This window comes from Epinephelus moara, chromosome 6 (assembly GCF_006386435.1).
Source record: "Epinephelus moara isolate mb chromosome 6, YSFRI_EMoa_1.0, whole genome shotgun sequence".
In the NCBI taxonomy this organism is placed as follows: Eukaryota; Metazoa; Chordata; class Actinopteri; order Perciformes; family Serranidae; genus Epinephelus; species Epinephelus moara.
In genome coordinates this window covers 41,207,145-41,230,689 of record NC_065511.1, presented here as the reverse complement: position 1 = coordinate 41,230,689, position 23,545 = coordinate 41,207,145, and the positions used below count along the sequence as shown (strand labels likewise).

Sequence of the window (23,545 nt, the reverse complement as noted above, 5' to 3'; positions counted from 1 at the left end):
TGTACTTGTCACAGTCGACTGCTCACAGCCTCCCGCTCCAGCCCACATCACTTATTTAGCGTTTCATACCATCTGTCAGCCTCCTGTAATTTGCTGGAAAAACTAAGGTTTTCTGTAATGTATTTTTAGTGGATTCCCTCTCCGGGGCCTTTCCACATGAAAGTACATTAACCCGCTAATACGAATCCATCACGTAGCTCAACAACATGCCATGAAGCAAACAATTAACTCCAGCTTAAGTCCCAGGTTTGACGAGCACATAAACAGGAGCCATTTTTAAAAGGCAGCTGATTTCACAGCTAAAGAGATTACAGCGCTGCGTTCAGCTTTTTTTGGGAGAGGGGGGAAAACACTGTGCGAGCAATTCTAATGTGTGCACATCTTCCTGCTGTGTTGTCAAAGCATGGCCGTGCGTGCCGAGGAGGCGTCGCCCGCCACCTTATCTCCACTTTCTTTCCTTCACTCTTAATATGTTAGTTGTACCACAGGGATCCTCTGCACTCAAAACTAATTCCTTTCAAAGCCAATGCAGTTTTTGACTTTTCTGTGTGTCTTTCACTTCCCTCCTCCTGACAGGTATTCTCCCGACGACGGTGCTCGGACAAGTTCAATCCCCCGACCTTGATGACTGGAGTGAGAAGGTGTACCGGTTCGAAGGCAAACCATCCAGGTACTTTGATCTCATGTGGTGAAAACTCTGAGGTGACACGCAGACAGAGAGTGATGAAGGTGAAAGTAGAGATGGAAAATTAGTAGTTAGGCATGCATGTGTGTGTTGAAGGAGAGCAAGGCCACATGGTAATAAGTAGAGAGGCCGCATTGCAAAGAAAAAAAGAGGTGGAAAGAAATGGAAGCGATAACAATGCAAGAAGATGTAGAGGCGTATAAAGAGAATCCAAAGAGGATTAGAGAGAGGCAGGAGTGCTGACAAATACTGGTAAAGACTTTCAGCTGGCTGTTCGTTAGGTAGCACGAGTAGAAATTATTTATTTTGTCTCATGGAAAACTTGACTGTTTTAGAGAGTGATGGGCCTGTAAAGATAATTACCTCATTGACTTATCATAGGATATGTGGACATGACCTCGATCACCACATGTGTGTTAGTTTACATAAGAGTGTCAACAAAATTTTAGCTAACATGATGCCAGAATGAACAGCTGGGTTTTCCAACACGTTAAAAAAACTTGGGCGCAGTGATTCTCTATTTCGAAGGAAAATGAAACAACACTCCAGAAACAACACAGTGTAGCATGCTGGTAGCCTGCAGCTGCACTTCTGGAGTAGAAGACACACAGTCCTGGTAGTCGTTAGCTTTCCAGGATACAAGTCAGAAAGTTACATGTTTCGAGCTTTACCCTCCAACAACTTCATCCTACACTCCATAAATCCATCAGCCTTGCTCCCAGGCTGTTCACCTCCGGGAACCAACTACAGCACATTGACCACATTATGGAGGTAACTGCGGTGTTCTTGGAGCTTCGCTAAGCTTGTCTGTTAAGCAGTATTTATACGTCTAGCCTCTATGGCGTAGCCTCTGCATAGAAGTATAACGTACGCCACACTGTAGCCCACACTGTAGCTTGACGTGCATCTCATTAGAAATGTAACTACATGTCACAGCGACACAGACCTCTGAAACCATTTCCCTCAGTGGAAATTAAGCTTTTGTTTACTTTTATTTCACAGATAAGAAACAATAAATTGTGAAGACAATAAAGCCTCACAAAATAACATTTGAAGTCCCATGTGATACATTTCTGGGCAGGTGCACGTCAGGCTACAGCGTAGGTTACGACGTAGGCTCTACGTAGGTACAGTGTCGATTCAACGCAGAAGTACAGATCATTACATTAGTGGGTAGAGCTGGCGTCCCATAAATGAAGGCGATGTTCTTGTCACAGCAGCCGTGGGCTCAATCCCAGCTTGCAGCCACCTGCTGCACATCATCCCCCCCTCTCTTCCCCCGTCAAAAATCTTTTTTTAAAAAAAGAAAATTGCAATGATATTGTTTATCAGAATTATTTCTGGGACAATATATCATCCAACAAAAGTAGTTATTGTGACAGACCTAGAGACCAGGATGCATTTTTTATGGTTCCAGACAGTTGTTGGTTTCAACTTTCTGTTGTGATATAATGTAGCAGCGAGTGCGGTGCCTCTGACAGTGGGAGGAACACATTCAAAAATGCTGATTGAATGCATGATTTCTAGTAAATGAACTTGAGAGCACATTGCTGTGGGCCTGTAAGGAATGCAACATGTTACAATGAGCAAAATATTAAGAGGTCACAACACTAAATCACAAATGCTATCTTTTGAGTCATCAGGTAGATTGAAATGAAACAAATAAAATCAGCAGGTAAATAAGTGTCAGCAGGCGGGTTTAATCCCTGCGGAGTTTAGCTGCTGCCATTTGGACCATCTCCACTCTAAATGTACACACTCCTGTTCGTCACACTGTGAGTAGTTTTGGATGAAAGCATCCAGAGAATGGCAGATGTAAAGCTGTTTCAGGATGTGTTGGAGCTAAAGTAGAGAAAGATTCCCTCTTAAAGTGTCCCCTCTCATGTGACACGCAGCAAGAGATGCATAAAGACAAAAGGGAGGAAATAAAAGAGCGGCACAGGAGCTGACAGATTTAAAATAGAGAGGAAGAGACAGTACAAAGGTGCGGTGCGACAAAGAGGAGAGAGGAAAACTGGGACAGAGAAACAGGCAGTTTGAAGGGAGAAACAAAGAAAGAGTGAAAGAGAATGAAAGGGCAGAGGACAGGGAGGAGAGAGAGATAGAGAAGGGGATCTGACTTGTCAGGAACAGTGCTATTAATACTTCATAACCAGCGGTATTGAAAATTCCCAGTGAAGCACGGCGAGGGCGCACTCGTTTTGTTTGATGAGGCGAGGCTTCATGCGGACGTGTTGAAAGGAGAGCCTGATTGCGCTCCCTGCCACCTTCTCTTCTAACGAGATGCCTATAAGGAGGGACGACAAGAGACGACAAGAAGCGGACGAGAACAAAGGAACCGCCGGAGAATTACCATCCTGAACCGCCGCTCCTCGTCACTCCAGGCGGCAGATGGCAATTTGTTCGCAGTATGGATCAGGTTTAGGTTGCATGTTATTTACATGTAGAAATGATACAAACTAGAGGAAAAATAAGAAAGAGCTCAGTGATCAGGTGAGGTGAATCAGCCCCAGCGGGCCAATAACAACATGTCACAAACAGCGTGTTGCATATAAAGAGCAGATATCAGCCTCCTGCCTCAGCAGACACTCATTTGTTTGGAATTGATTTGCACTTTATATCTCCTCATTTGTTCCCTGTCAGCGAAGTGTTGCAGGGTTAAAGCGTGACATAAATCCAGGAGAAGGTACGTAACAGCCTCCCCTGCAGCAGCAGTGGCGGCGGCACAGGTTCGATGCCGGATGCATTTTGGCTTCAGTTCAGTCTCGGTTAATTAATCCGTCTGGTTCTGAGCTCTGAAGGTCGCCGCAGTGCAGAGAGGTTAAACAGTTACATGAGCCTGATGGCACAGATTCAGAACCAGGTTTGGACCCGGGCCACATCGTCTGGGATCGACCCTCCTGTGCAGCAGAGCAGAGAGCGCCAAAGTTTTCCAGATCAAGAACCCCTCCCCCCGTGGATCCATGTTCAGCCACTGACCTCCATCTGCTCAGAGTTTGATCTGACGAATCCCATCTGAGAAAGACTTGGAGAAAAGATGAATAAGAGCATCAGGCCAGACTTCATTTCACTCCTCGAGGTGTTTCCAGACAGGACGAGCTGCTGCCGATTAGATATTGATGTTTCTACCAATTAATTTTGCTTTCCCAAATGATCCCAAATCTGAATTTGATATTTTGCAAACCACAGAAACTCTGTACAGATATAATATTTCATCTCCCTGAATAGAATCAGTATTGTGTGAATAAGGCTGAGGAAATTTATTTTAGACTCGCCTGCTTGATGAAACCGTCTTTGTTTGTGACTCTTGCTGCGTTCGTTTTGTACTCGGAGGTCGGAAGTCGGAAGTGGGAATGACGTCACCTCCGAGTTGACAACAGTTTTTGCATTCTAGTTGACAACGGTGTACAAGTCGGAAAAAAACATGGACACCCGCAAGAAAGCCTTTGTTGCCCTTGCACTTGTAGAGTATAGACAGCTTCAAAACCATCGTGCACTCCAACTGATGAAAGAGTATAGACAGCTTCAAAACCATCGTGCACTCCAACTGATGAACGCCGCAGATGAGGCTGACCTAATGTGAAACAAATAAGATAAAATTGCTATAATCAGTACTTTAGCAGAGTGTTTACTCACTATGTATGTGACCGGCAGCCATCTTGAATTCGTAAGTCGGGGTTGATGCGGTTGCTCCGAGTTTCTGAGTTGGAAATCCGATCTCAGGGTGTGTTCGAGTTTAAACTTCCGACTGGGAACTGGAATTTCCGACCTCTGAGTACAAAATGAACGCACCATCTTTACATGTAGACGTGGCTTTTCTATTCAAATCCTATCGTCTTTTTTACTTCATTGTGATTGAAAATGAGAAATGTAATCCATTGCTCAAAGAGTTTGACTGTGCTTAATACAGAATGATTTTGTTGGGACCCGTTGCTGTTTTCCAGCGGCCTTTTAGCCCCCTAATACAGGGTTTTTCAGAGGCCTGTTGCTATTAGGGCTGTACCCAAATATTCGGATATTCGAATATTCGTTTCTATGGGTAGGTATTCGTTATGAAAATTTGGTATTCGATATTCGTTTTTGTATTTACTTTTTTTTTTTTTTTTTAACATATTTTTTTGGTGCTAAATGTAGTCTTTTTGTTGTCGGTAAATGTAGGTTATCAATAGAAATCAAAACTTTTAAATTGCATTGTTAAAAATGTGAAAATATAGTATCCTACCAACGGAGCTTGTGCGCATGGCACGCTTGAGCGCATCCGTCTGAGGCTGTGGATCAATGCCAAGTTTTACCACTTTATCACTATTCCCTCTAACTTGCAGCTGTTTTTTCGTTATCTTTTGAATTAAATATGAAGCAGCGCATCGGCTCTACAGTGCACGGCACTGCTGATTAACCATTTTATTGCAGCACAGAGTGTCTGCCAGCAACCAATTACTTGCAGAGGCTTCCTACAACTTGTTTCAACGGTTCCGATTTAATCAGAAGACAAATTAAACAGGATGACTAGCCAATGTGAAAATCAAAAGAAAGCATAGAATAATGTACTGAAGGAGACTGTTGCGCCATCACATTATTTTGTGGTTTGAGAGCAAAGATCCGGTCGAATATTTGAATATTCGTTATAAATTCTGCCGAAGGTCCGAATGTTAAAAAATGGTATTCGGGACAGCCCTAGTTGCTATTTACCTGTAGGGAACTATTGCTGTTTTCCAGCAGCTTTACAGCCTCCAAACATGAGTGTTTTTCAGGAACCCATGGCTGTTTACCTACGAGGACTCGTTGCTGCTGTCTTGTAGCTTTTCAGCCCCCAAGCGTGGGTGTTTTTCGGGATATGGTGATGTTTTCCAGTGGCTTTTCAGACCCTGCTTTTCAAACATGGGATTTTCTCGGGGACCTGTAGCTTTTCAGCTCCCAAGCGTGGGTGGTTTTTAGGGACCTGTTGCTGTGTTTCCTGCCAGGATGGTGGCACGACAAGTGCTTGAGACACTGCTAGTGGAGATTGTGCCCCCAGAGCAGGGTATTTTAACCCAAAGCATGACCATATTCTAACCCTAACCAAGTGGTTGTTGTGCCCAAACCTCACTACATTAACTACAGTGTTGCTGAAAACTTCCAACGTATCTGTGGTCTGCAGTAATGCACAATGGGGGATTAAGTTGGCAGTGGAGTGATCCAAATCTGAGTTCAGTTTTTGTGACCAGGAAGTATCCTTCCTCCATGGCTTATTGTTCCTTTTACAGCAGCTTTTCAATCCACAAATGTGGGTATTTTTGTGGGATAAGTTGCTGTTTTTCAGGGGCCTTTTAGCCCCCTAATATAGGGGGTTTTCAGGGACCTGTGGCTTTTTATCTTCAAGGACCTGTTGCTGTTTTCCATCAGCTTTTCAGCCCCCAAACATGGGTGTTTTTTAGGAACCTGTTACTGTGTTTCCTGCCAGGATAATGGCACGAGAAATGGTTGTTTTTTACAGAGACACCGCTGCTTTTCCAGTGGAGATTGTGCCCCCAGAGCAGGGTATTAAAACCCAAACATGATCTTTTTCTAACTATAACTAAGTGGTTGTTGTGCCTAAACTTAACTACACTTAACCACAGTGTTGTTGAAAAGTTCCAACGCGCAAATGTAATGTATGTGTAAAGCATTTAAAGCTCCTCTCTGTCTGTCTCTCTGTGTCTCTCAGGTTGTTCAGTCTGAACCAGAGCTCAGGTCAGCTCACTATCAAGGAGGGGGCTCCTCCAGGCTCGTACCACCTGCAGGTGCGCGTGTCGGACCACATCTGGCCCGACGTCACCTCCACGGCTCAGGTGGAAGTCAGAGAACTGCAGCAGGACGCCCTGAAAAATGCCGCCTCCATTCGCATGAACAGTGAGTCCCACAGGTTTTTTGAAGTTTTGGAATTTGCCTGATCACGTCTCGACTCTCTGACACGTCAAACACATGAACACGCACCCAGTGGTTACCGTGGTAACTGTTGACAGGAGTGTGATGCTGCATATCCCAGAGTGCCGTGGGTCCTGGTCTCAGGGCTGTCAGCTCCCTCAGGCTCCATCAGCACCAACAGACAGAGATGCATGATGGGAAATGACTGTGTTCTTCTTCTGTCTTCTCTTGTCTCGTCTTCCCTTCTCCTGTTTCCTGCGCTCCTCTTTTTAGAACTTTTTTACTTTTTTTGTTCTCTCCTCCACCCTTTCTTTCTTTCTTTCTTTCTTATATATTCACTATTTCATTTATAGTTTTAGAACATTACCCATCCCGCTGATGATTCCCCTGAATGTTTATAAAGTCACTAATTGAATCCGTTAACCCTCCGTCTCTTCTTCCAGACCTGACGGTGGAGGAGTTTTTCAGCAGCAGTGGAGGTGAGGAGAGTCGATACTCACGGCTGAGTCACATATTGGCCGAACTCCTGCAGACTTTGCCAGAAAATGTCCAGATCTTCTCTGCGGGTGACGCCGGCCAGCGGGAGGAGAGGGCGCTCAACGTGTGGTTTTCTGCTCACGGCTCGCCGTACTACAAGGCGGAGAAGCTGCACGGTTACGTGGCCGCAAACAAAGCCAAGGTGAGGACAGAGCTAAGCACTGAAATGATTTTCAACATCCTGGCACTGCGGGGTTTCTTTAATGACTTCAGGGTTTAAAGTGCAGGATGGGACATGGGCCAAACTAAAATCTCCACGTACAGGTCAAATACATTTTTCCCAAAGATGGTTTCTGTCATTTTAGGTAGTTGTTATCACGCTGATGTTTGTTCAAGTGATTGTCTGATAAATTTGGTTCTGATTAGTTTTTGATGCTATAAAAAGGGGGATGTGATGTCATTGTCAATCGGTGCTGCTTGTGAAGGGGTATGAGTGGGGACTCCATACTGTGGCTCCACTTACCGATCCCTGTACTGTGAAGACTCTGATGTTAGCAGCGGTGTCAGGGATGTTTTGGCTTCATTCTTGTACAGTGGGAGGAGACGCGTCGTCCATCTTTATACTCAGTGTAAACCAGTGGTTCCCAACTGGTCCAGCCACGGATTCCAGATGTCTCTGTAGTCATTAGTTCAAGGTCCACACAATTTCATACATTCAGGGTCATACTTGTGTTTGGCCATGTCGTTGAGTTAGTTTGCTGGTTTAAACCAAACACCAGAAAAAAATCTTTTGAATACAGAGATCAATACAAGTGCAAAATCTAAGATACAGCTGAGAGTGGATTATTACAGCAGAGAGGAGGTGAACTGACTGATGCATTAATTACACATCAATTAAACATCACATTCATACATTCATACATACATTCAGACGGCACTTACAGACACTTACTGTAAACCACTGAATGCTCCGTTTCACACAAAGTGAGGTTAAATACAGGGTTAAACATTCAAATGTGAAATACATTGAAACACGTCACCCCAGCAAACAGCTGCTCGAATGATCCGCTCACTGTATACATGTAGATGAATATTTCAGATCCATTAAAAGCACGAGAGCAGCTGCTGACCTGAGGTCAGCTCTGTAAGAAACAGGAAGGTGATGACAGTCAATGAAGCATGAAAATGCACATGTTAAACACACATATGCACACTTACACACAAACCACTGAGCGACAGTAATGTTTAAATATGTGAACTATGATAAAAAAAACTGTTTTAAATAAGCACAGAACTGCAGAAGGAATAATAAAAGGGAGGAGACAAAAGCATAAATAAGTATACAGATGAGTAAAAGAAGAATGCTGGTCCTCATCTATGGATCGCCATGTTTCTACAGGATCACAGAATGGACAAACTAAACACTGGCTCTAGAATGAGCCATTAATGCATCAGCCACCATAGTTAGAAGCCCCTCTTCGACGAGAGCGTCAGAAAAACATTGATTTTTTTTTTTTTAATGTGAAACTACGTTCAGTGTGTTCACCAGGCAGAGACCTCTGAGGATGATTCAGCTCTGGTTAAAAACCTCCTGAATATCTGGATCAGAAATTAAGTGCGCACACATAAAGTTATCAGAGAAAAAGGTGGCCGCACATTTGCAGGAACTGGGTGATCAGGCCGTCTGCGACATGCAAAGCAGTGTAGGAGAAACACTGATTTGTAACGTAAAGCTGCTTTATTTAGTAGCCGATTTTACACAGTGATCGCTCTCTAGAGCCACAATGAGGTCCCATCTTTACACCACCTTTGCATTTTTCCACAGAGCTTGATTTTGGACAGCATGCCAGTATCTCTAAAGTAAGAAAGGCGTGATGGGTGTGACACGCAAGACATACGCATCAGCAGCGCTTTATAAACAATAACAATGGCATTAATATGTCAATAACAATCATTTAGCGTCCCTGTTATATGGTGGCTGATCTCGTCCTCTGCTCGGAGGATGAGGAGCTCCTGGACCTTACTTTTTTTTTCCCAATTGAACATTTTCAGCTGCTGTTCCTCTTTCAGTTTGTTGCTAATGCTAACAGCTACCTGGGAAGACACCAAATAAGTTGGATCGGTGCACATAGACGCTCCAATGTTACCATCATTTCACCATGTAACTGTAAAATTTTGAAACTTTGCTTTTGACCTTGAAAAAATAAATCCACGAAATCCATGGAGGTAAACTTTAATATATGATGCAGGAGGGTATTAGAACCAAGAAAAACTAGTTGCAATTTCTCCCAGTTTGGGCCCATTTTGAGTCAGATTGACTGGACTACTGGGGACAGATTCAGTCCAGCTCATTCTGTGATGCAGCTTATTTAAAAAACAATCAAACCCCATAAAAAGACAATCACAACAATACAAAGTATGAGTACCAGAACAAAGCACACAGTATGATTAAAAATAACTTGAACATCAAATGCTGCAGAAGAAAGGCGCATCTTTAATTATCTCAGGTTAAAAGGAAAAGTATCTTGGCTGATTTAGAACAAGAATGTCAGATAAATACAAAATAAGATGAAACTGAAACCGGCTCCGGAGCCCAAAAACTGAAGACCTGCCTGGGGAGTGTAAGTCACTGTGGATAAGAGTGTCAGCTGAATAACTAAACTCCAAAAAAAGAAATGCACACAGTTGGAGAGAGACAGGAAACCCTGAGGGACTCTGATGAAAACCTCTCACCCATAAAGACAAAACGAGGGAAAAGAATCAAGATGACAAGCAGGGAAACGGGTGAATTTGGCAACAGAGAGCGAATGACAGCAAAACCTTAACACGGGGGGAAATGACAGAGAAACACCAAAGTGCATAAATAACATTAAGGGGAACAGAGTAAATGCAGATATCACTGATGCAGGTAGACACAAGATCAAAAAGAGCTGCTGTCAGTCTCTATTACGTTCAAACACAGATCACAACTTCAATAATAGTTTGTTTGTTTTAGTTTTACTTATTTTACTTTTTGTTTATATTCTTCACCCCAGATTCAGTTTTAATTGTAGCTTTATGTTCGTGTCTCTTCTGCTAGTTTCAATTAGTCTGTTCTCCCAGTGGTTAATTAGCTTCATGCTTCTTTTAGTTTAATCCTCGTTTTAGTTTCTGTTTAACATTTATTTAGTTTAACCTCCTGCCACCCTGCGTACTCATATATTACATTTTGAGTTTACTACCTGATACTTTATTCTTCGCAACTTAGACCTGTTGTCCTCGTTCATGGACACGTTTATGTGCTAGAGGTCGCAGAAGCACAATACACTAATCCATGTAAAAACAAAATGGCGGCCATCTTTGTCAAGTCAGTCCACAGCCGATTCAGACACAAAAGTGGATAAGGTTCAAAACCGGTGAAATGTTATGGCTGAAACTTGTTTATTTATCCTAGATCATTTTTGTAGTTTGATATGGCACACACATTTGACCAATTTTAGCAACAGTATCAAGCTAAACAAGTGTGTTTTTTATATATATACAGTAGTGTCTTTTAGCAGAGAAATAATTCTCTGTTTCCTGCCCAGGGACTACAGATGAAAATTAGCTTATAGCTAACTCTGGTGCAGCTAAGTAGCTGTGCATTGTTCCTGTTAAATAAATAAATAAATAAAATTTTAAAAAAGTTTTTTTTTTTTAAAAAAAGCTAAAATGCTGTTAATCAAGACGTATTTGTTTAAGGACATTAGGACTTTATTGTAGTATTATTGCAGCATTTCACACAGGCCAATCAGGTGTGACAGACTTTTCCTACGGACAGAAAGGACATTTATTAATGGGGTAAGGAGCAAGGACAATTGATTCAGAGTCACGAAATAAACAAATCACAAGACTTTTAGATTTGTTGAGTTATTTGCAATTTTCTTTTTGCTCGGCCATGTTCAGGCACTGAAAACAGTTTTAGACTTGAACAATAAACCCCTAACCCATAGAGTTTCAAAACATTGAACAAATGTTGCACTATTGCGTTTTGCACAATAATGTTCAGGCATTGAAATAAACTGTTTTATAGTTTATACCACACTTAATAACACCTAAATAAACACATTTTCTTCATACGACAACATCATGTTTTTCAAAAACTATTTACTTTTCAGACACAATGCTTAGATTGTGCCCTAACTTATCGTGTCCTAATTATCACGAGACATTTAAAATTCATACCGATCAAAAGCTGGGTCTCAGAAGTTTCTTTAGGTTTTATCCTAGTTTTACTTTAAGTTAAAACTTACGCTAGTGTTCCTTGACAACTGGTTTTGTTTCCTGTGGCCTGTAGAGTTTATGCTAGTTTCAGTTAGCTTCATGCTAGTTTGTTGCAGTAAGCTTGTTGTGTTTAGTTTGACAACTCATGCTAGTTTCTATTATGTTTCCATTAGTGTTAATTATACTTTCAGTTATTTATCTTACTTTTATGCTGATGCTGTTTTTGTTTTCATATATGTTTTATTTTTTTTGTGTCAGTTAGCTACCTTCATGCTAGGTTTAGAAATGTTTATCTACCCTCAATTCAGCTAGTTCCTGTTTTTATTGTTTACATGTTAGTTTTAGTTTATTGCTAGATTTAGTTTTAGTTTTATTGTAATGTTTATTTTTGTGTGTTTTATTGTAGCACTCCTACACACTTTTAGCTGTGTTAATTCTGTTTTTATGCTAGGTTTAGCCTCAGTTGGTTTCTTGCTAGTTTAATCTTCTTAGCCTAGTGCTAACATTAGGTTTAGGTTTGGTCTTCTATGCTGATTTTACTTAAATGCCATGTCTAGTTTTGGCTACCTTAGTGCTTCCTTTTATATGTGGTACCAACTAGTTTTAGTTTGGTTAGCTTCATGCTGTTTCAGTTTGTTTCATCCTAGTTAAACTTCAAGTTAGTTTGGTCACTTCAAGATTAATGCTAATGCTATTCTTAGTTTCATGTATTTTTTGTGTGGGTTTATCTTAGTATTATGCTAGGTTTAGTCCCAGCATCTTGCTAGCTGAAGTGTTATTAGCCTCATGCTAACATCAGGTTTAGGTTTGGTCTTAAATGCTAGTTTTAGTTTCATGCCATGTTTCATCTTGGCTACCTTCATGCTAGTCTCAGTGCTAGGTTTAGTTTTAATTGGCTTTTTTAGGTTTGATTTTAGTTTATTTTTTGTTAGTTCAGTTTTAAAATTTCAGTTGGTTATGGTAGTTTGAGTTTTGGGTAATTAGTTAGCTGTTTGCTAGTTTTCGTTTTATACCAGGTTTAGTTCCAGTCCTGTCATGCTATGTAAGTTAAATCATTAGTTTCAATGTTATTTTAATTCCATGCTTTCCTTTTAGATGTAGTTTCAGGCTTTATTTTGGTTAGCTTCATGCTGTCTGAGTTAGTTTTATTCTAGCTATACTTTCAATTAGTCCACTACTAGTTTAGTTTGATGTAGAAACCTTATTTTTTGCTTTTTGACATAATCTTCCTGTGTATCATCCCTTATTTTACCCCCTGCAGTTGGAGGCCATGTTGGGTGTGACCATCTCTCAGGTGGGCATTGATGAATGTCCCAACACAGACTGCAGTCAGTCTGGTGGCTGCAGCAGCGAGGTTTCATTCAGCCAGGCCCCGGTGGCTCTCAGCACAGGAAACACCTCTCTGGTGTCTCTATCAGCCTCATCAACAGCACGATGCGGCTGCCGAGGCCGAGAGGCGATCCACCTGACCTGCTCCGCCTACCCCACCAACCCCTGCCTCAACGGGGGCACCTGCCAGGATGGAGCGCTGGGATACAGGTAGGTGCAGGGACAATCTGTAACAGGTTCTGTGTTGGTCTGTTGTGTGTTATAATATCCACTAATCCTGCCAGGATAAGTTTGAATATGAACTGATGGAGTTTTTCTTCCAATTAAAACTTTGCAAAGCTAAACAGATGGAAGTGTGGAGACTACAAATAAATACTACTGCCATTGAAAGTATTGCCATATACTTTTCTTACTGTAGCAGCTCTGTTTCCTCAGTCTGCTGGTCGTCTGCGGCAGATTCAAGTCCTCAACTGTTAGCGTCTGTGTCTGAAGCTGCCAGAGATTCCCCATTTGTTAACTGATTAGTAAATCTGTCAAACATTTGGAAGATTTAATAAGAGAGGGGAGATTTCTCCTGGTGCTCTAACCCTCCAAAGCCTCATTTTCGGCTGCATGTGCTGCAGTTGACTTTGAATTGTCACATCATTTTAATGGTTTAAATATCGAATGCAGCACCTCAGCTGCTAAATCTGACAGATGGTTCTCCCTCCTTCGCTTTCTTGTCTCTTTCTTCCGCTCTCAAAAAATCCCATTAACACTGGCAAAGATACACTGCAGATACTTTTAATTAACAATGTTTCTGTCAAGGTTTCCTGGACTTGGTTTCTGTTTGTTTCTCCGTCTGTCAGGTCATTTGAATTAATGTCGGTATGTGTGAAAAGAAAACGGCTGCCACAGCAACTGAGATGGTGTTAAATAGTTTCAGATAGTGACCAACGTCAAAGCTGCTGCTGAGGATACACAGGTCAAGTCTTTGTATTGGGTTTGAGAATGTGGGGCTATAATGACCCAAAAATGAGTTTGTTTCCCACAGTTATAAATTACACACACAGTGGGTTATTAAAGATGATATATTTAATTGCTTTATGACAAAAATATCGAATTTAAAATATAATTTTGGGAGGGAGTTTCTCCTTTATATCCTGGCAGTGTGGAGAAAGCAGTGGAACATAATTTAGAGGAATAACACTGACAGAAACATAACTTAAAGTGTTACATGAATAATTCATATGAAAAAATAATAATAATTAAAGAGGCAAGCAACGATGATCGGGCCTTCGAACCTTTGCACCTGTCGGGGGTACTGGCCAGCTGATGCGTCTTTTCATTTCTGTTAAAGTCAGACACAGCACGCAGGTGGCACAATCACCATGATACCTAATGTAACTCTTAATTTGGGGCAGATTGGACGATGTATGCTCAAGTTACAACAACTATTTTGTTTATGGGGGAATGTGCAAAATGGCCGCCACGCTACGGCGACGCCATTTGACGCAAACTCACAATTTTCATCACATAGCATCATCAAGCCGTTGAAAGTTTTCCAAGCAAATTTGAGCTGGGTGTGATCAAGCTGCTAGGAAAAATAAATGACAGCATAAAACATGTCATTTCCTGTTGCTAATAGGGGGCGCTATTACTATAGGTTAGTTTTTGGCGTGTAGATGTGTTCAAGTCTGGGGCAGACTGGACCATGTATGCTGTAGTTTCAAACCACTTCCTGTTTGATGGCGAAAACATGGAAATTGGATGCCTCGCCACGGTGACACGGTTCAACAAAAACTCAAGCTTTAAGTAACTTTTGATGTCAAAGGTCTGTCGATGGTACCGAAAAAATTTGAAATCAGTTCGATCCAACCTCTAGCAGGAATTTGTTAAAGTACGACCGCTGGAAAAAACGTACAAAAATGACACATTTAATCCAAAATGGCTGACTTCCTGTTAGGGTTAGGGTTTGGCTCCAAGAGACTTTTTTGTACATCTTTGGGTGTTATATGCATAGACATAAATACGTAGATGGGTCACGTGGGTTTGCCCGCTGCTGCGATACGTCAACGTCACCGCCATATTGGATGTGGCAAGGCTGCGCTGTACACTAATACAAGTGAATGGACTTAATTTCATAAAGCGCCTTTCTACAAAGAAATTTACGTTAATGACTCTCGTTTATTCATTCACACACACACTAATATACTTGGGAAACAGTTAGGCAAAAACAATGTATTTGATCTTCTCAGATGGCTAAGATAAGAACTTTATTGATCCCACACAGGAGCAATGCACCTTACATCAGCTACAGAGAACAAGGTAGTGCCGAAAAACAATGCACAGTATATATATATATATATATATATATACATATATGTGTGTGTGTGTGTGTGTGTGTATAGTACAGTAGGCCTACAATAAAAATACAAGACACAGTAAAAGGACAGACAGATATAAAAATAACAAATATTTGCATATAAACTAAAACGCCAATGGTTCCAAAGCCTTGAGGTGAACCTAACCGTACTAATGGCAGGATTTGCAAGCGCTGAAATTAAGCTGTTTGACTCAGATATCCTACACAATTACACTTTTGGGGCTTCTGAGGCTTGCGCTTCCCTTCCTTCAGAACGGTACTCCATGCTGGGGAGAGGAGTTGGGGGCACGCCGTCACCCCCAGTGACTGCCGAGCATACATATATATATATATAAATATATATATATATGTATGTATAGGCTACTGTGTATTGTTTTTCGGCTGATGTAAGGTGCATTGCTCCTGTGTGGGATCAATAAAGTTCTTATCTTAGCCATCTGAGAAGATCAAATACATTGTTTTTGGTGCCTAACTGTTTCCCAAGTATATTAGTGTGTGTGTGAATGAATAAACGAGAGGCATTAACGTAAATTTCTTTGAAGAAAGGCGCTTTATGAAATTAAGTCCATTCACTTGTATTAGTTTACAGCGCAGCCTTGCCACATCCAATATGGTGGCGACGTTGACGTACGGCTCAGCGCTCGATGCGGCGTCTATGTATATATGTCTATGGTTATATGTGCCTTCCAAGTTAGGTGAAACCAGTTCCAGGGGCTGCTTCTTAGAAATTTAATAGGGGGCGCTACTGAGCCAAGTTTTATGAGTTTTCAAGCACCTTAGGGACTTCAAAAATGTGATTCATTTTGGAGAATAATGATAATTCCTTCAGTTTCGATAAGGTGGTGCTCAGGCCCTAATAGTTTACTGAAGATTTAAACTCAACACATCAGTATTGTTTTAATTCTGGCTGCAACCCTGATAGATAATTTTGAAATGATTTATGCATCATTTTCAACATATAACATTAACCCATCAAACCTCATGTATTTGGTATCTTCAGAGGCTGGTAGTTATAGATACTGATAAGTTTGATCACCCTTACTTTGTTAAGTGATAATATTATGAACTAAACGATAACATGAACTCTTTCTGTCTCTCAGGTGTAAATGTCCTCCCATGTTCGACGGCCCTGAGTGCCAGCAGACCAAACACAGCTTCGGTGGCCAGGGCTACGCTTGGTTCCCTCCCATCATGCCTTGCTTCCAGAGCCTCATCTCCCTGGAGTTCCTGGCTGAGTCGGCGAATGGGCTGCTCCTTTACAACGGGCCGCTCGGCCCCGCCCACTCGGGGGAGCAGGAGGACTTCATCGCCATAGGTGAGTTTCCTGCTGAGGCTGCAGCTTTTTATAAAGATCATTAGGTGATTTAAAACTGCACAAACATGGACATAGACTCACCGGCCACTTTATTAGGTACACCTGTTCGACTGCTCATTAATGCATATAGCTAATGGGCCAATCACATGGCAGCGACTCAATGCATGTGGACATGGTGAAGACGACCTGCTGAAGTTCAAGCGGAGCATCAGAATGATGAAGAAAGGTGATTTAAGTGACTTTGAACGTGGCATGGTGGTTGGTGCCAGACGGGCTGGTCTGAGTATTTCAGAAACCTTTGAGATGTTGTTGTCTAAAATGTCTTGCTCTGTACCAGAGAAGTGTTGGACGGATAAAAAGAATGACCAGCTGACCAACAAGCAGTTTAGCAGTACTTTGCAGCCGCCTCATACTGACGCGTGTGATGCTTCTTGGTGTTTGAAACGCGGCTTCTCTTTGCTAAAAGTTGAAACATTATTTTCAACTTGTAAGAGCTGTAACTAACTAATCTCACAGTGCTGGTGGGAACACGCTGCCGCTCGACCCTTTCAACAAACACAAAGCATGAATCAATCCAGCGCTGTAAAGACACTTTCTCAGTGGACAAAGAGCTCCATAAACTCTAATGTCAGCTCCCGGCGGTCCTCATGTGGTGTTAACGGATTAGCCTGCAGATGGCCTTTCAAACACTTCTTGCATAATCTTGTGGCATTAAAGTTATGTAATTATCGAACCCCGTCTGTTGCTACGTGAGTACATGGAGGGGGGGAATCAAAGATGGCTGCAGCATTGATGTTCAATAACATGGCTGTGAGGTTGATCGGGTCACACTCACTCATCTGATAAGCACAGCAGCTGAACGGATATTGGAAGACACACACACACACACACACACACACACACACACACACACACACACACAGAATTGACTGTTCCTGCAGTTGTTGATGGGATTCAGTAGTTTACACAGCGATACGCAGGAGTGATGTCCGGTTCGGTCGTATCATCAACACATTGGCTTTTAAAAAACACTGTGCTCAGAAATCGTCTTAGTAATGATTCTAAGCTTTCAACCTCATCTGGCTCTCTTCATTCAGTGAACGTAGCTTAGGTGCCATCCCACAATCTAAATGTGAACTGCTGTTGAAAGCTCAGAATCATTTGTAAGCGGATCTTTGACCCTGCACTCTCTTCACTGTATACAAGGCTTTACAGATGATAATGATAATAATAATAATAATAATAATAATAATAATGATGCATTTTATTTATAGTCGCCTTTCAGAGCACTCAAGGACACCTTACAAGATACAGTTAAAACGCAAGCAGCAATGTATCCATAGATCATGAAGTCAAACAATACAATAATATACAATAAAAGTTAATAAAAGGACCAGGCAAAAATCATAATTATAAATGTAGTAGTGTAGATGTGAAGGAGTTCAGACAGACACGAATGGGCGTGATTATCAAGGGCCTTTAAGGTGAGGAGCAGAATCTTGAAATCAATGTGATATATAACAGGAAGCCAGTGAAGCTGCTGAAGAACAAGAGTGATGCAATCTATGGAGGGCGTTCTAGTAACGATACGGCAACTGAATTCTGGACCAACAGGAGTTTATGATGACACTTGAGAGGGAGACCAAAGAGGACAGAACTGTGATAATCGATAAAGGATTTTACCAAAGAGGGAACAGTGAATAGGAGGATAGGGGCGCTGTGAGGTGTAAGTGACGGGTGAAGACGATTAATATTACGTAAATGAAAGTATGCAGACCGAATATCATTATTTATGTGGGCCTCAAAGGACGGATGGATGGATGTACTGTCCAGGGTGACACCCAGACTTAACCTGAGGGGAGGGATGGACTTTGGAAGCCAAAGTAGATTCATTCTCTACAAGAAGAAGCTCAGTTTTATCAATTATAAGTTGGAGGAAGTTACGCGAAGCGAAGATTAATATCCAGTAAGCAGTCAGAGGGAAGTGGGTGGAGGAGATTTGGTGAATAGATAGAGCAGGATGTCATCAGCGTAGCAGTGGAATTTAATGCCAGATTTTCTGAATATATGACCAAGAGTTAGAAGGTAGATCATACATAAAAGGAGACCTAAGACAGAGCCCTGAGGAACACCACCAGTAACGGGAACATTGGTGAACATCGATGTACAGATTCTAAACAATGATCAAACGTATTAGGAATTCTGTAACTATAATGCAAATTTACGCCGTTTTCACTCAGTATTACTATATCGTTTTTAAGGGACCAGATGAATTTCTGACTTGTGTAAAGCACATATTTGTTTCTCTGTTATAGCTGGAGGTTTACAGGCAAAGAGACTGAATATAACAAAATATTCAAAAGCCCCTCCCACGTGGGACTAGTATTACCTGTGGATCTCTGGTAATTTGTAATAAGCGAGGAGGTCATCTGTGATGTATGTTATTGCCATCTATCCATTTTCAATTGCTTACCGAAGCTGGGTCGTGGGGGCAGCAGGCCAAGGAAAGCAATTCAGACGTCACTCTCCCCAGCAACGCTTTCCAGCTCCTCCTGGGGGACCCCGAGGCGTTCCCAGGCCAGATGAGATATGTAATCCCTCCAGCATGTTCTTGGTCTACCCCGGGGCCTCCTACCAGTGGGATGTGCCCAGAACACCTCTAACAGGAGGCGCCCAGAAGGATCCTGATCAGATGTCTGAACCACCTCAACTGATCCCTTTTGATGCGAAGGAGCAGCGGCTCTTCTCCAAGCTCCCTCCGCATGTCCGAGCTCCTTATCCTTTCTCTAAGGCTGAGCCGAGACACCCCACAGAGGAGACTTACGTCAGCTGAAATGAGTTTCCAAGTGTGTAATTTAAAAATTCAACTGCAAATTACCTACCATATTTTGCCAAACAGAGGTCTGCGATAATATTAGTCCCATGCAAAGCGTCATCTCACTGATATGCAGTCGTATTTTTTGTTTTGTCTGCACTTCTGTTCTGCCTCTTCCCTTGTGGAGAATTACAGGCTGCATTGGCAATTATAAATGAAAGTTTTGACAACATTTTGGGTGCAGGAGCCTCATCTTGCTACACAGCATGGAGACCACAGAAAGAGCAAATCCATCTGAAGAGCAGAGTCTCCAAAGATGATGAGATGGATGACATGTGACAACTGGTGACAGAATCAGTTCTGTTTGTTTAACCCACATTTAAAAGATAAAAGAAGGTGAACACTGTACATCACCGCTAGTCGTGGTGTGTAGTGCTTCTGTGTTGTGTAGAGTGAAGTTACAAATGACTGTGTGCATCATAATGTCAGTAAACTCGAGTAAATACAGACTTTGTTTATTCCGTGCAAATGTGCAGCATGAAACACAGACGTCAGGGGTAATCTCTAAATCACACGAGGTCCCCAGGTAATACTGGTCCCGTGTAAACGGGGCCAAAGACAGAGGAAACAACAGTTTTAGGTCATGATTGTAGGAAGTTGTAGGATTTTATATCAAGGCCACTCGTGTGGGCAGGAAAACAAAAGACTAAGATTCTCATCCTCCCATTCAGAGTTGAGAAACGGGGTTCCAGCTCTGAGTATAAACCACGGATCAGGAACACTGACCTTGCAGCTGCCGCCGAAATCCACCGTCACTGACCGGCGCTGGCATCGCCTTGATATCATCAGCGACGGAAAGGTACGACAGACTGACTGTGTCTTTCTAATTTCTTTTAGTGATGTGATTAAAGGCCAGAAAATTCTGTTGTGTTTCATTTATGAGGAAAATAAACTGCAGAGAGGCTGACGACAAAAGGTTGTAAAAAGTGGTGAATTTGTGTCTCATCGTCTCTGTGTCCAGGTCGTCCAGCTGATCCTGGACCAGTGTGGCGGCTTGGCAGTGAATGAGTTGGAGGGTGTCGGAGGGGACGCTCAGGAGCTGGACGAGTCAGGCTGCAGAGCTTCAGGAGAGACGCCTGGAAACCAGAGGTGAGAGCGAGTCTGGAGATCTGTGACCCTCCACAGATTTACTGAACGTTTAAGATGAAAATATTTTATAAAGAGACGTCTCTTCTCTTCTTCCTCCACCTGTGTTTGTTGCTTCTCCCACATGCTCCTTCTCCTCCTCCTCCTCCTCCTCCTCTTCAGGTATCTGAATGTCTTCCAGCCTCTTCAGTTGGGAGGAATGAAGGAAACATCCCCTCATCGACGTTACCGCAGTTTCACCGGCTGCATCCGCAACCTGGTGGTCGACAGTCAGGTAACACCACTTTCTGTGTGTGTGTGTGTGTGTGTGTGTGTGTGTGTTTCCATCCCAGACATCATTAGCATTTCCTCCATGTGTTTGTTTCTTGTTTTTAAATGCAGTATTAATGTTTGTGAGCCTGACTGTGTGTGTGTGTGTGTGTGTGTGTGTGTGTGTGTGTGTGTTTGTGCATGAATGTATTCACTCATATTCCTCTGAACTCCTCGGTGGATGCTGCTGTGTGTTTGTGTGTATCATATCTGTGTGTGTGCGTGTAAGTGTGTGCCGGAGGGACGTTGGTTGGACAGATGGGGGTGCGAGCTCGGCTCATCAGCCAAGGCCAACATCACAGTCCAAAATATAATATAAATGAAAAGAAGCTTCCTCCTCCTGAAACTAAATGAGCTGCTGCGGTTCCTTCTGCCGCTCAATGAAAACCTCAACAACATCCCAAACATCCCAGAATATTCCCCGGGAAAGGCGGCCTCCTTCTACCCACAATCCCTTGTGTTTTGGGGTTGTTTCCTGTACTAAGTTGTGAGGTTGGGCTCAAGTCCTCACTCCTAATGAGCTCCACCACAGCTGTGATGTTGTGGAACTGAGACTGGTGCTGCCTTCATACGGAGGTCATATTTTCAGCGACGGAGAACAAGATGTGTTGGTGGTTTAAGTCATGACACCACTGTTGCTAGGTGACTGACTATAGAAATTTTATTTCCTTTTCAGAGGTGTTAAATGGCTTCGTGTCTGCTGCTTTTCAGTGTTGTGCTCAGAACAAGGAAAGAAACTAATTTTAAACAAAGAGGTTAATACACTAGCACTTGTTACCACTTGTACAATTTTTAGTTTTCACCAAAATTTCTACTTTCTATTACGTCTTTGGTTCATTCTAATCCAAGTTTCTCTCTTTCACTGAACTAAGACAAACGTCAGGTTAAAGGAACAGTGTGTCAGATTTAGTGGCATCTAGTTGTGAAAAACTGTTGCATTGTTCAGGAGGTTTTTACTGGGAGCTGAATATCCACAGAGGTCTCTTCCTCTCCAAAACAAAAGTCCCATTTCCACCAAACCCTTTCAGTCCAGTCCCTTTGGAACCAGCAGTAAGCCTTCAGACATGGTACCTAGACCCTCGGTCTGTTCAGACAGTCCTCTTAAATGTGGGCGGGGTTGTTGTCACTCACTGCTCCGTCCAGCACTCGCTGTATTTCCTCATCAGCGGTGACACAGATGGAGGTCTGCACCCGGTTTATCGCCCACAGAACGAGGCTGCACGCCCACATTTTCACAACAAAATAGAACAGGCTGCAGTGAGAGTCTCTCTCCATGGGATATTTAAAAAGATCCACTCATTAAAAGTTGTCACAGTGAAATTTAAGGTGTGCTGATGGATTCACGTCATCAACTCATGCATTGAGTAACATTACAAGTTAACGTTCCACCTTAAAAGTTGCCGGCAGTCGGCCCAGTGAATGAAGTTATCTTTTTCTCTTTCATTTTATAGTTGTAGTTTACTGATGTATGAACAGAGGTTACATAAAACCAGAGTGACCGTCCTCTACTGACCAATCAGACTGCAGTGTTCACAGCTCCACCTTTTAGTACCAGATCTGTGTACTAGGTACCCCAACAGAGGGGGGACCAAACATGGGGACGGTACGGAACGGTTCTGTTGGTACCATCCACAACTTTTCACAGTGGAGACAGAAAAAAAATCGTACTGAACTGAACTTTACTGCTTGTAGGAAACGGGTGGCCGACGTGGAAATACAAATGTCGCTATCTAGAGCCAGTGCTTGGTTTGTCTGCTCTGAGCTACTGTAGAAACATGGTGGTGCAACATGGCAGCAAATCTTAATTTTAGGTGATTATACACTCTGCCTCTCAGCTCTTCTCTGAGCAGTGGATCTCACTCGAAATCACATGAAATTAATGGCAACAAAAAAAAACAGGGAAATGACAGTAACAGTGACATTTTAAAAGTAACAGATCGTTAAAATGTAACAGGACTACTCCTCTGCTCGTTTACTCATCACTGCAAAACCTCACCTCAGTGCGACAGTTGCATCAGCGATGGTACGCATAAAAATTGCTGCTGCTCTGACCATCCTGATAAATTCATTTGAATGAGGATATCCGTTCTGCTCTCATTCTCTTTCTGTGGTTCAGACTGATGCTTGTACACGACAAATGTGACTCCACCTGAAGGCACCGTCAGGTTTTCAGACTTTGAATGACTTTATTCTCTCAAGGACACACCAGCTGTGGACGCCAGAATGTGTCAAGATAACATTTTAAAGAGTTTAAAGAGTTTAAATCTTCAAGGAAACACCACCTACTTCTGAATCCCACTGCTTGGCAAACAACGGTGTGTAAGGATGATAGGATCTGTCAGGAGCAAACTGCTGGCCACATTTCTGTATAATTCACTTTAGATATTTGTGATTCCTAAAAGAATGAATCATGATGTTTAATGGCACCACCATCAGGACAACATTTCCACTTGTACACAATCAACATCAAAATGTTCGGAGGATTAAACCTTTCAGTTCTGGTAATTTCATTTGCTCTCACATGGCCTAATGTTTTATGACAAAAGAAAGAGAAACAGGATCCTCCGTAACGTGCTTCTGTTTGCCCTGTAATCGGAGGCGCTTTCTTGACTCCTTCAGAAATTTAAAACACATTTTGGAGTTCACGCGTTAAGGTGGTTTTGACACAGCAGAGAATGAGAGCGCTGCACGGCTGCCAGCTGGAAACAATGGGCATGTTCAGACATTTAGTGCATGTCAGATTCAGTCTCTCTGCGAAAGGAGGAAAACTATAGATTTTCTAAAAACTGCTCTAATCACGTTCACATGACTGGGGGCAGCAGGCATTTTGTGTCAGCTCTATTCAGAGCGCTTTGTAAAGACTGAGAGGAAACTGATTTGTGTTAAAATAAAAAAGAGAAAGAGGAAAACACTCCTGCTGAAAGGATTTGAACAAAAATATGATCATCTTTCTCATCCCATGGCTCTGTTTGTTCCTCA

The 23,545-nt window shown here is 42.3% G+C and overlaps 2 protein-coding genes across 2 annotated transcripts in view; one reads left to right on the top strand and one right to left on the bottom strand.

The window, feature by feature from the left end:
* Window positions 1-23,545, bottom strand: part of nagpa (N-acetylglucosamine-1-phosphodiester alpha-N-acetylglucosaminidase) — a 402,702-nt gene that overhangs the window by 290,428 nt on the left and 88,729 nt on the right. The gene's annotated exons all lie outside the window — the stretch shown is intronic.
* Window positions 1-23,545, top strand: part of si:dkey-22o22.2 (neural-cadherin) — a 177,895-nt gene that overhangs the window by 140,648 nt on the left and 13,702 nt on the right. Inside the window, exons 20-27 of the mRNA XM_050046302.1 lie at window positions 577-670; window positions 6,369-6,553; window positions 7,012-7,247; window positions 12,549-12,826; window positions 16,082-16,296; window positions 19,843-19,970; window positions 20,133-20,260; window positions 20,420-20,531. Of these exons, the coding sequence (XP_049902259.1) occupies window positions 577-670; window positions 6,369-6,553; window positions 7,012-7,247; window positions 12,549-12,826; window positions 16,082-16,296; window positions 19,843-19,970; window positions 20,133-20,260; window positions 20,420-20,531 (1,376 nt within the window). The remainder of the gene's footprint in view (window positions 1-576; window positions 671-6,368; window positions 6,554-7,011; window positions 7,248-12,548; window positions 12,827-16,081; window positions 16,297-19,842; window positions 19,971-20,132; window positions 20,261-20,419; window positions 20,532-23,545) is intronic.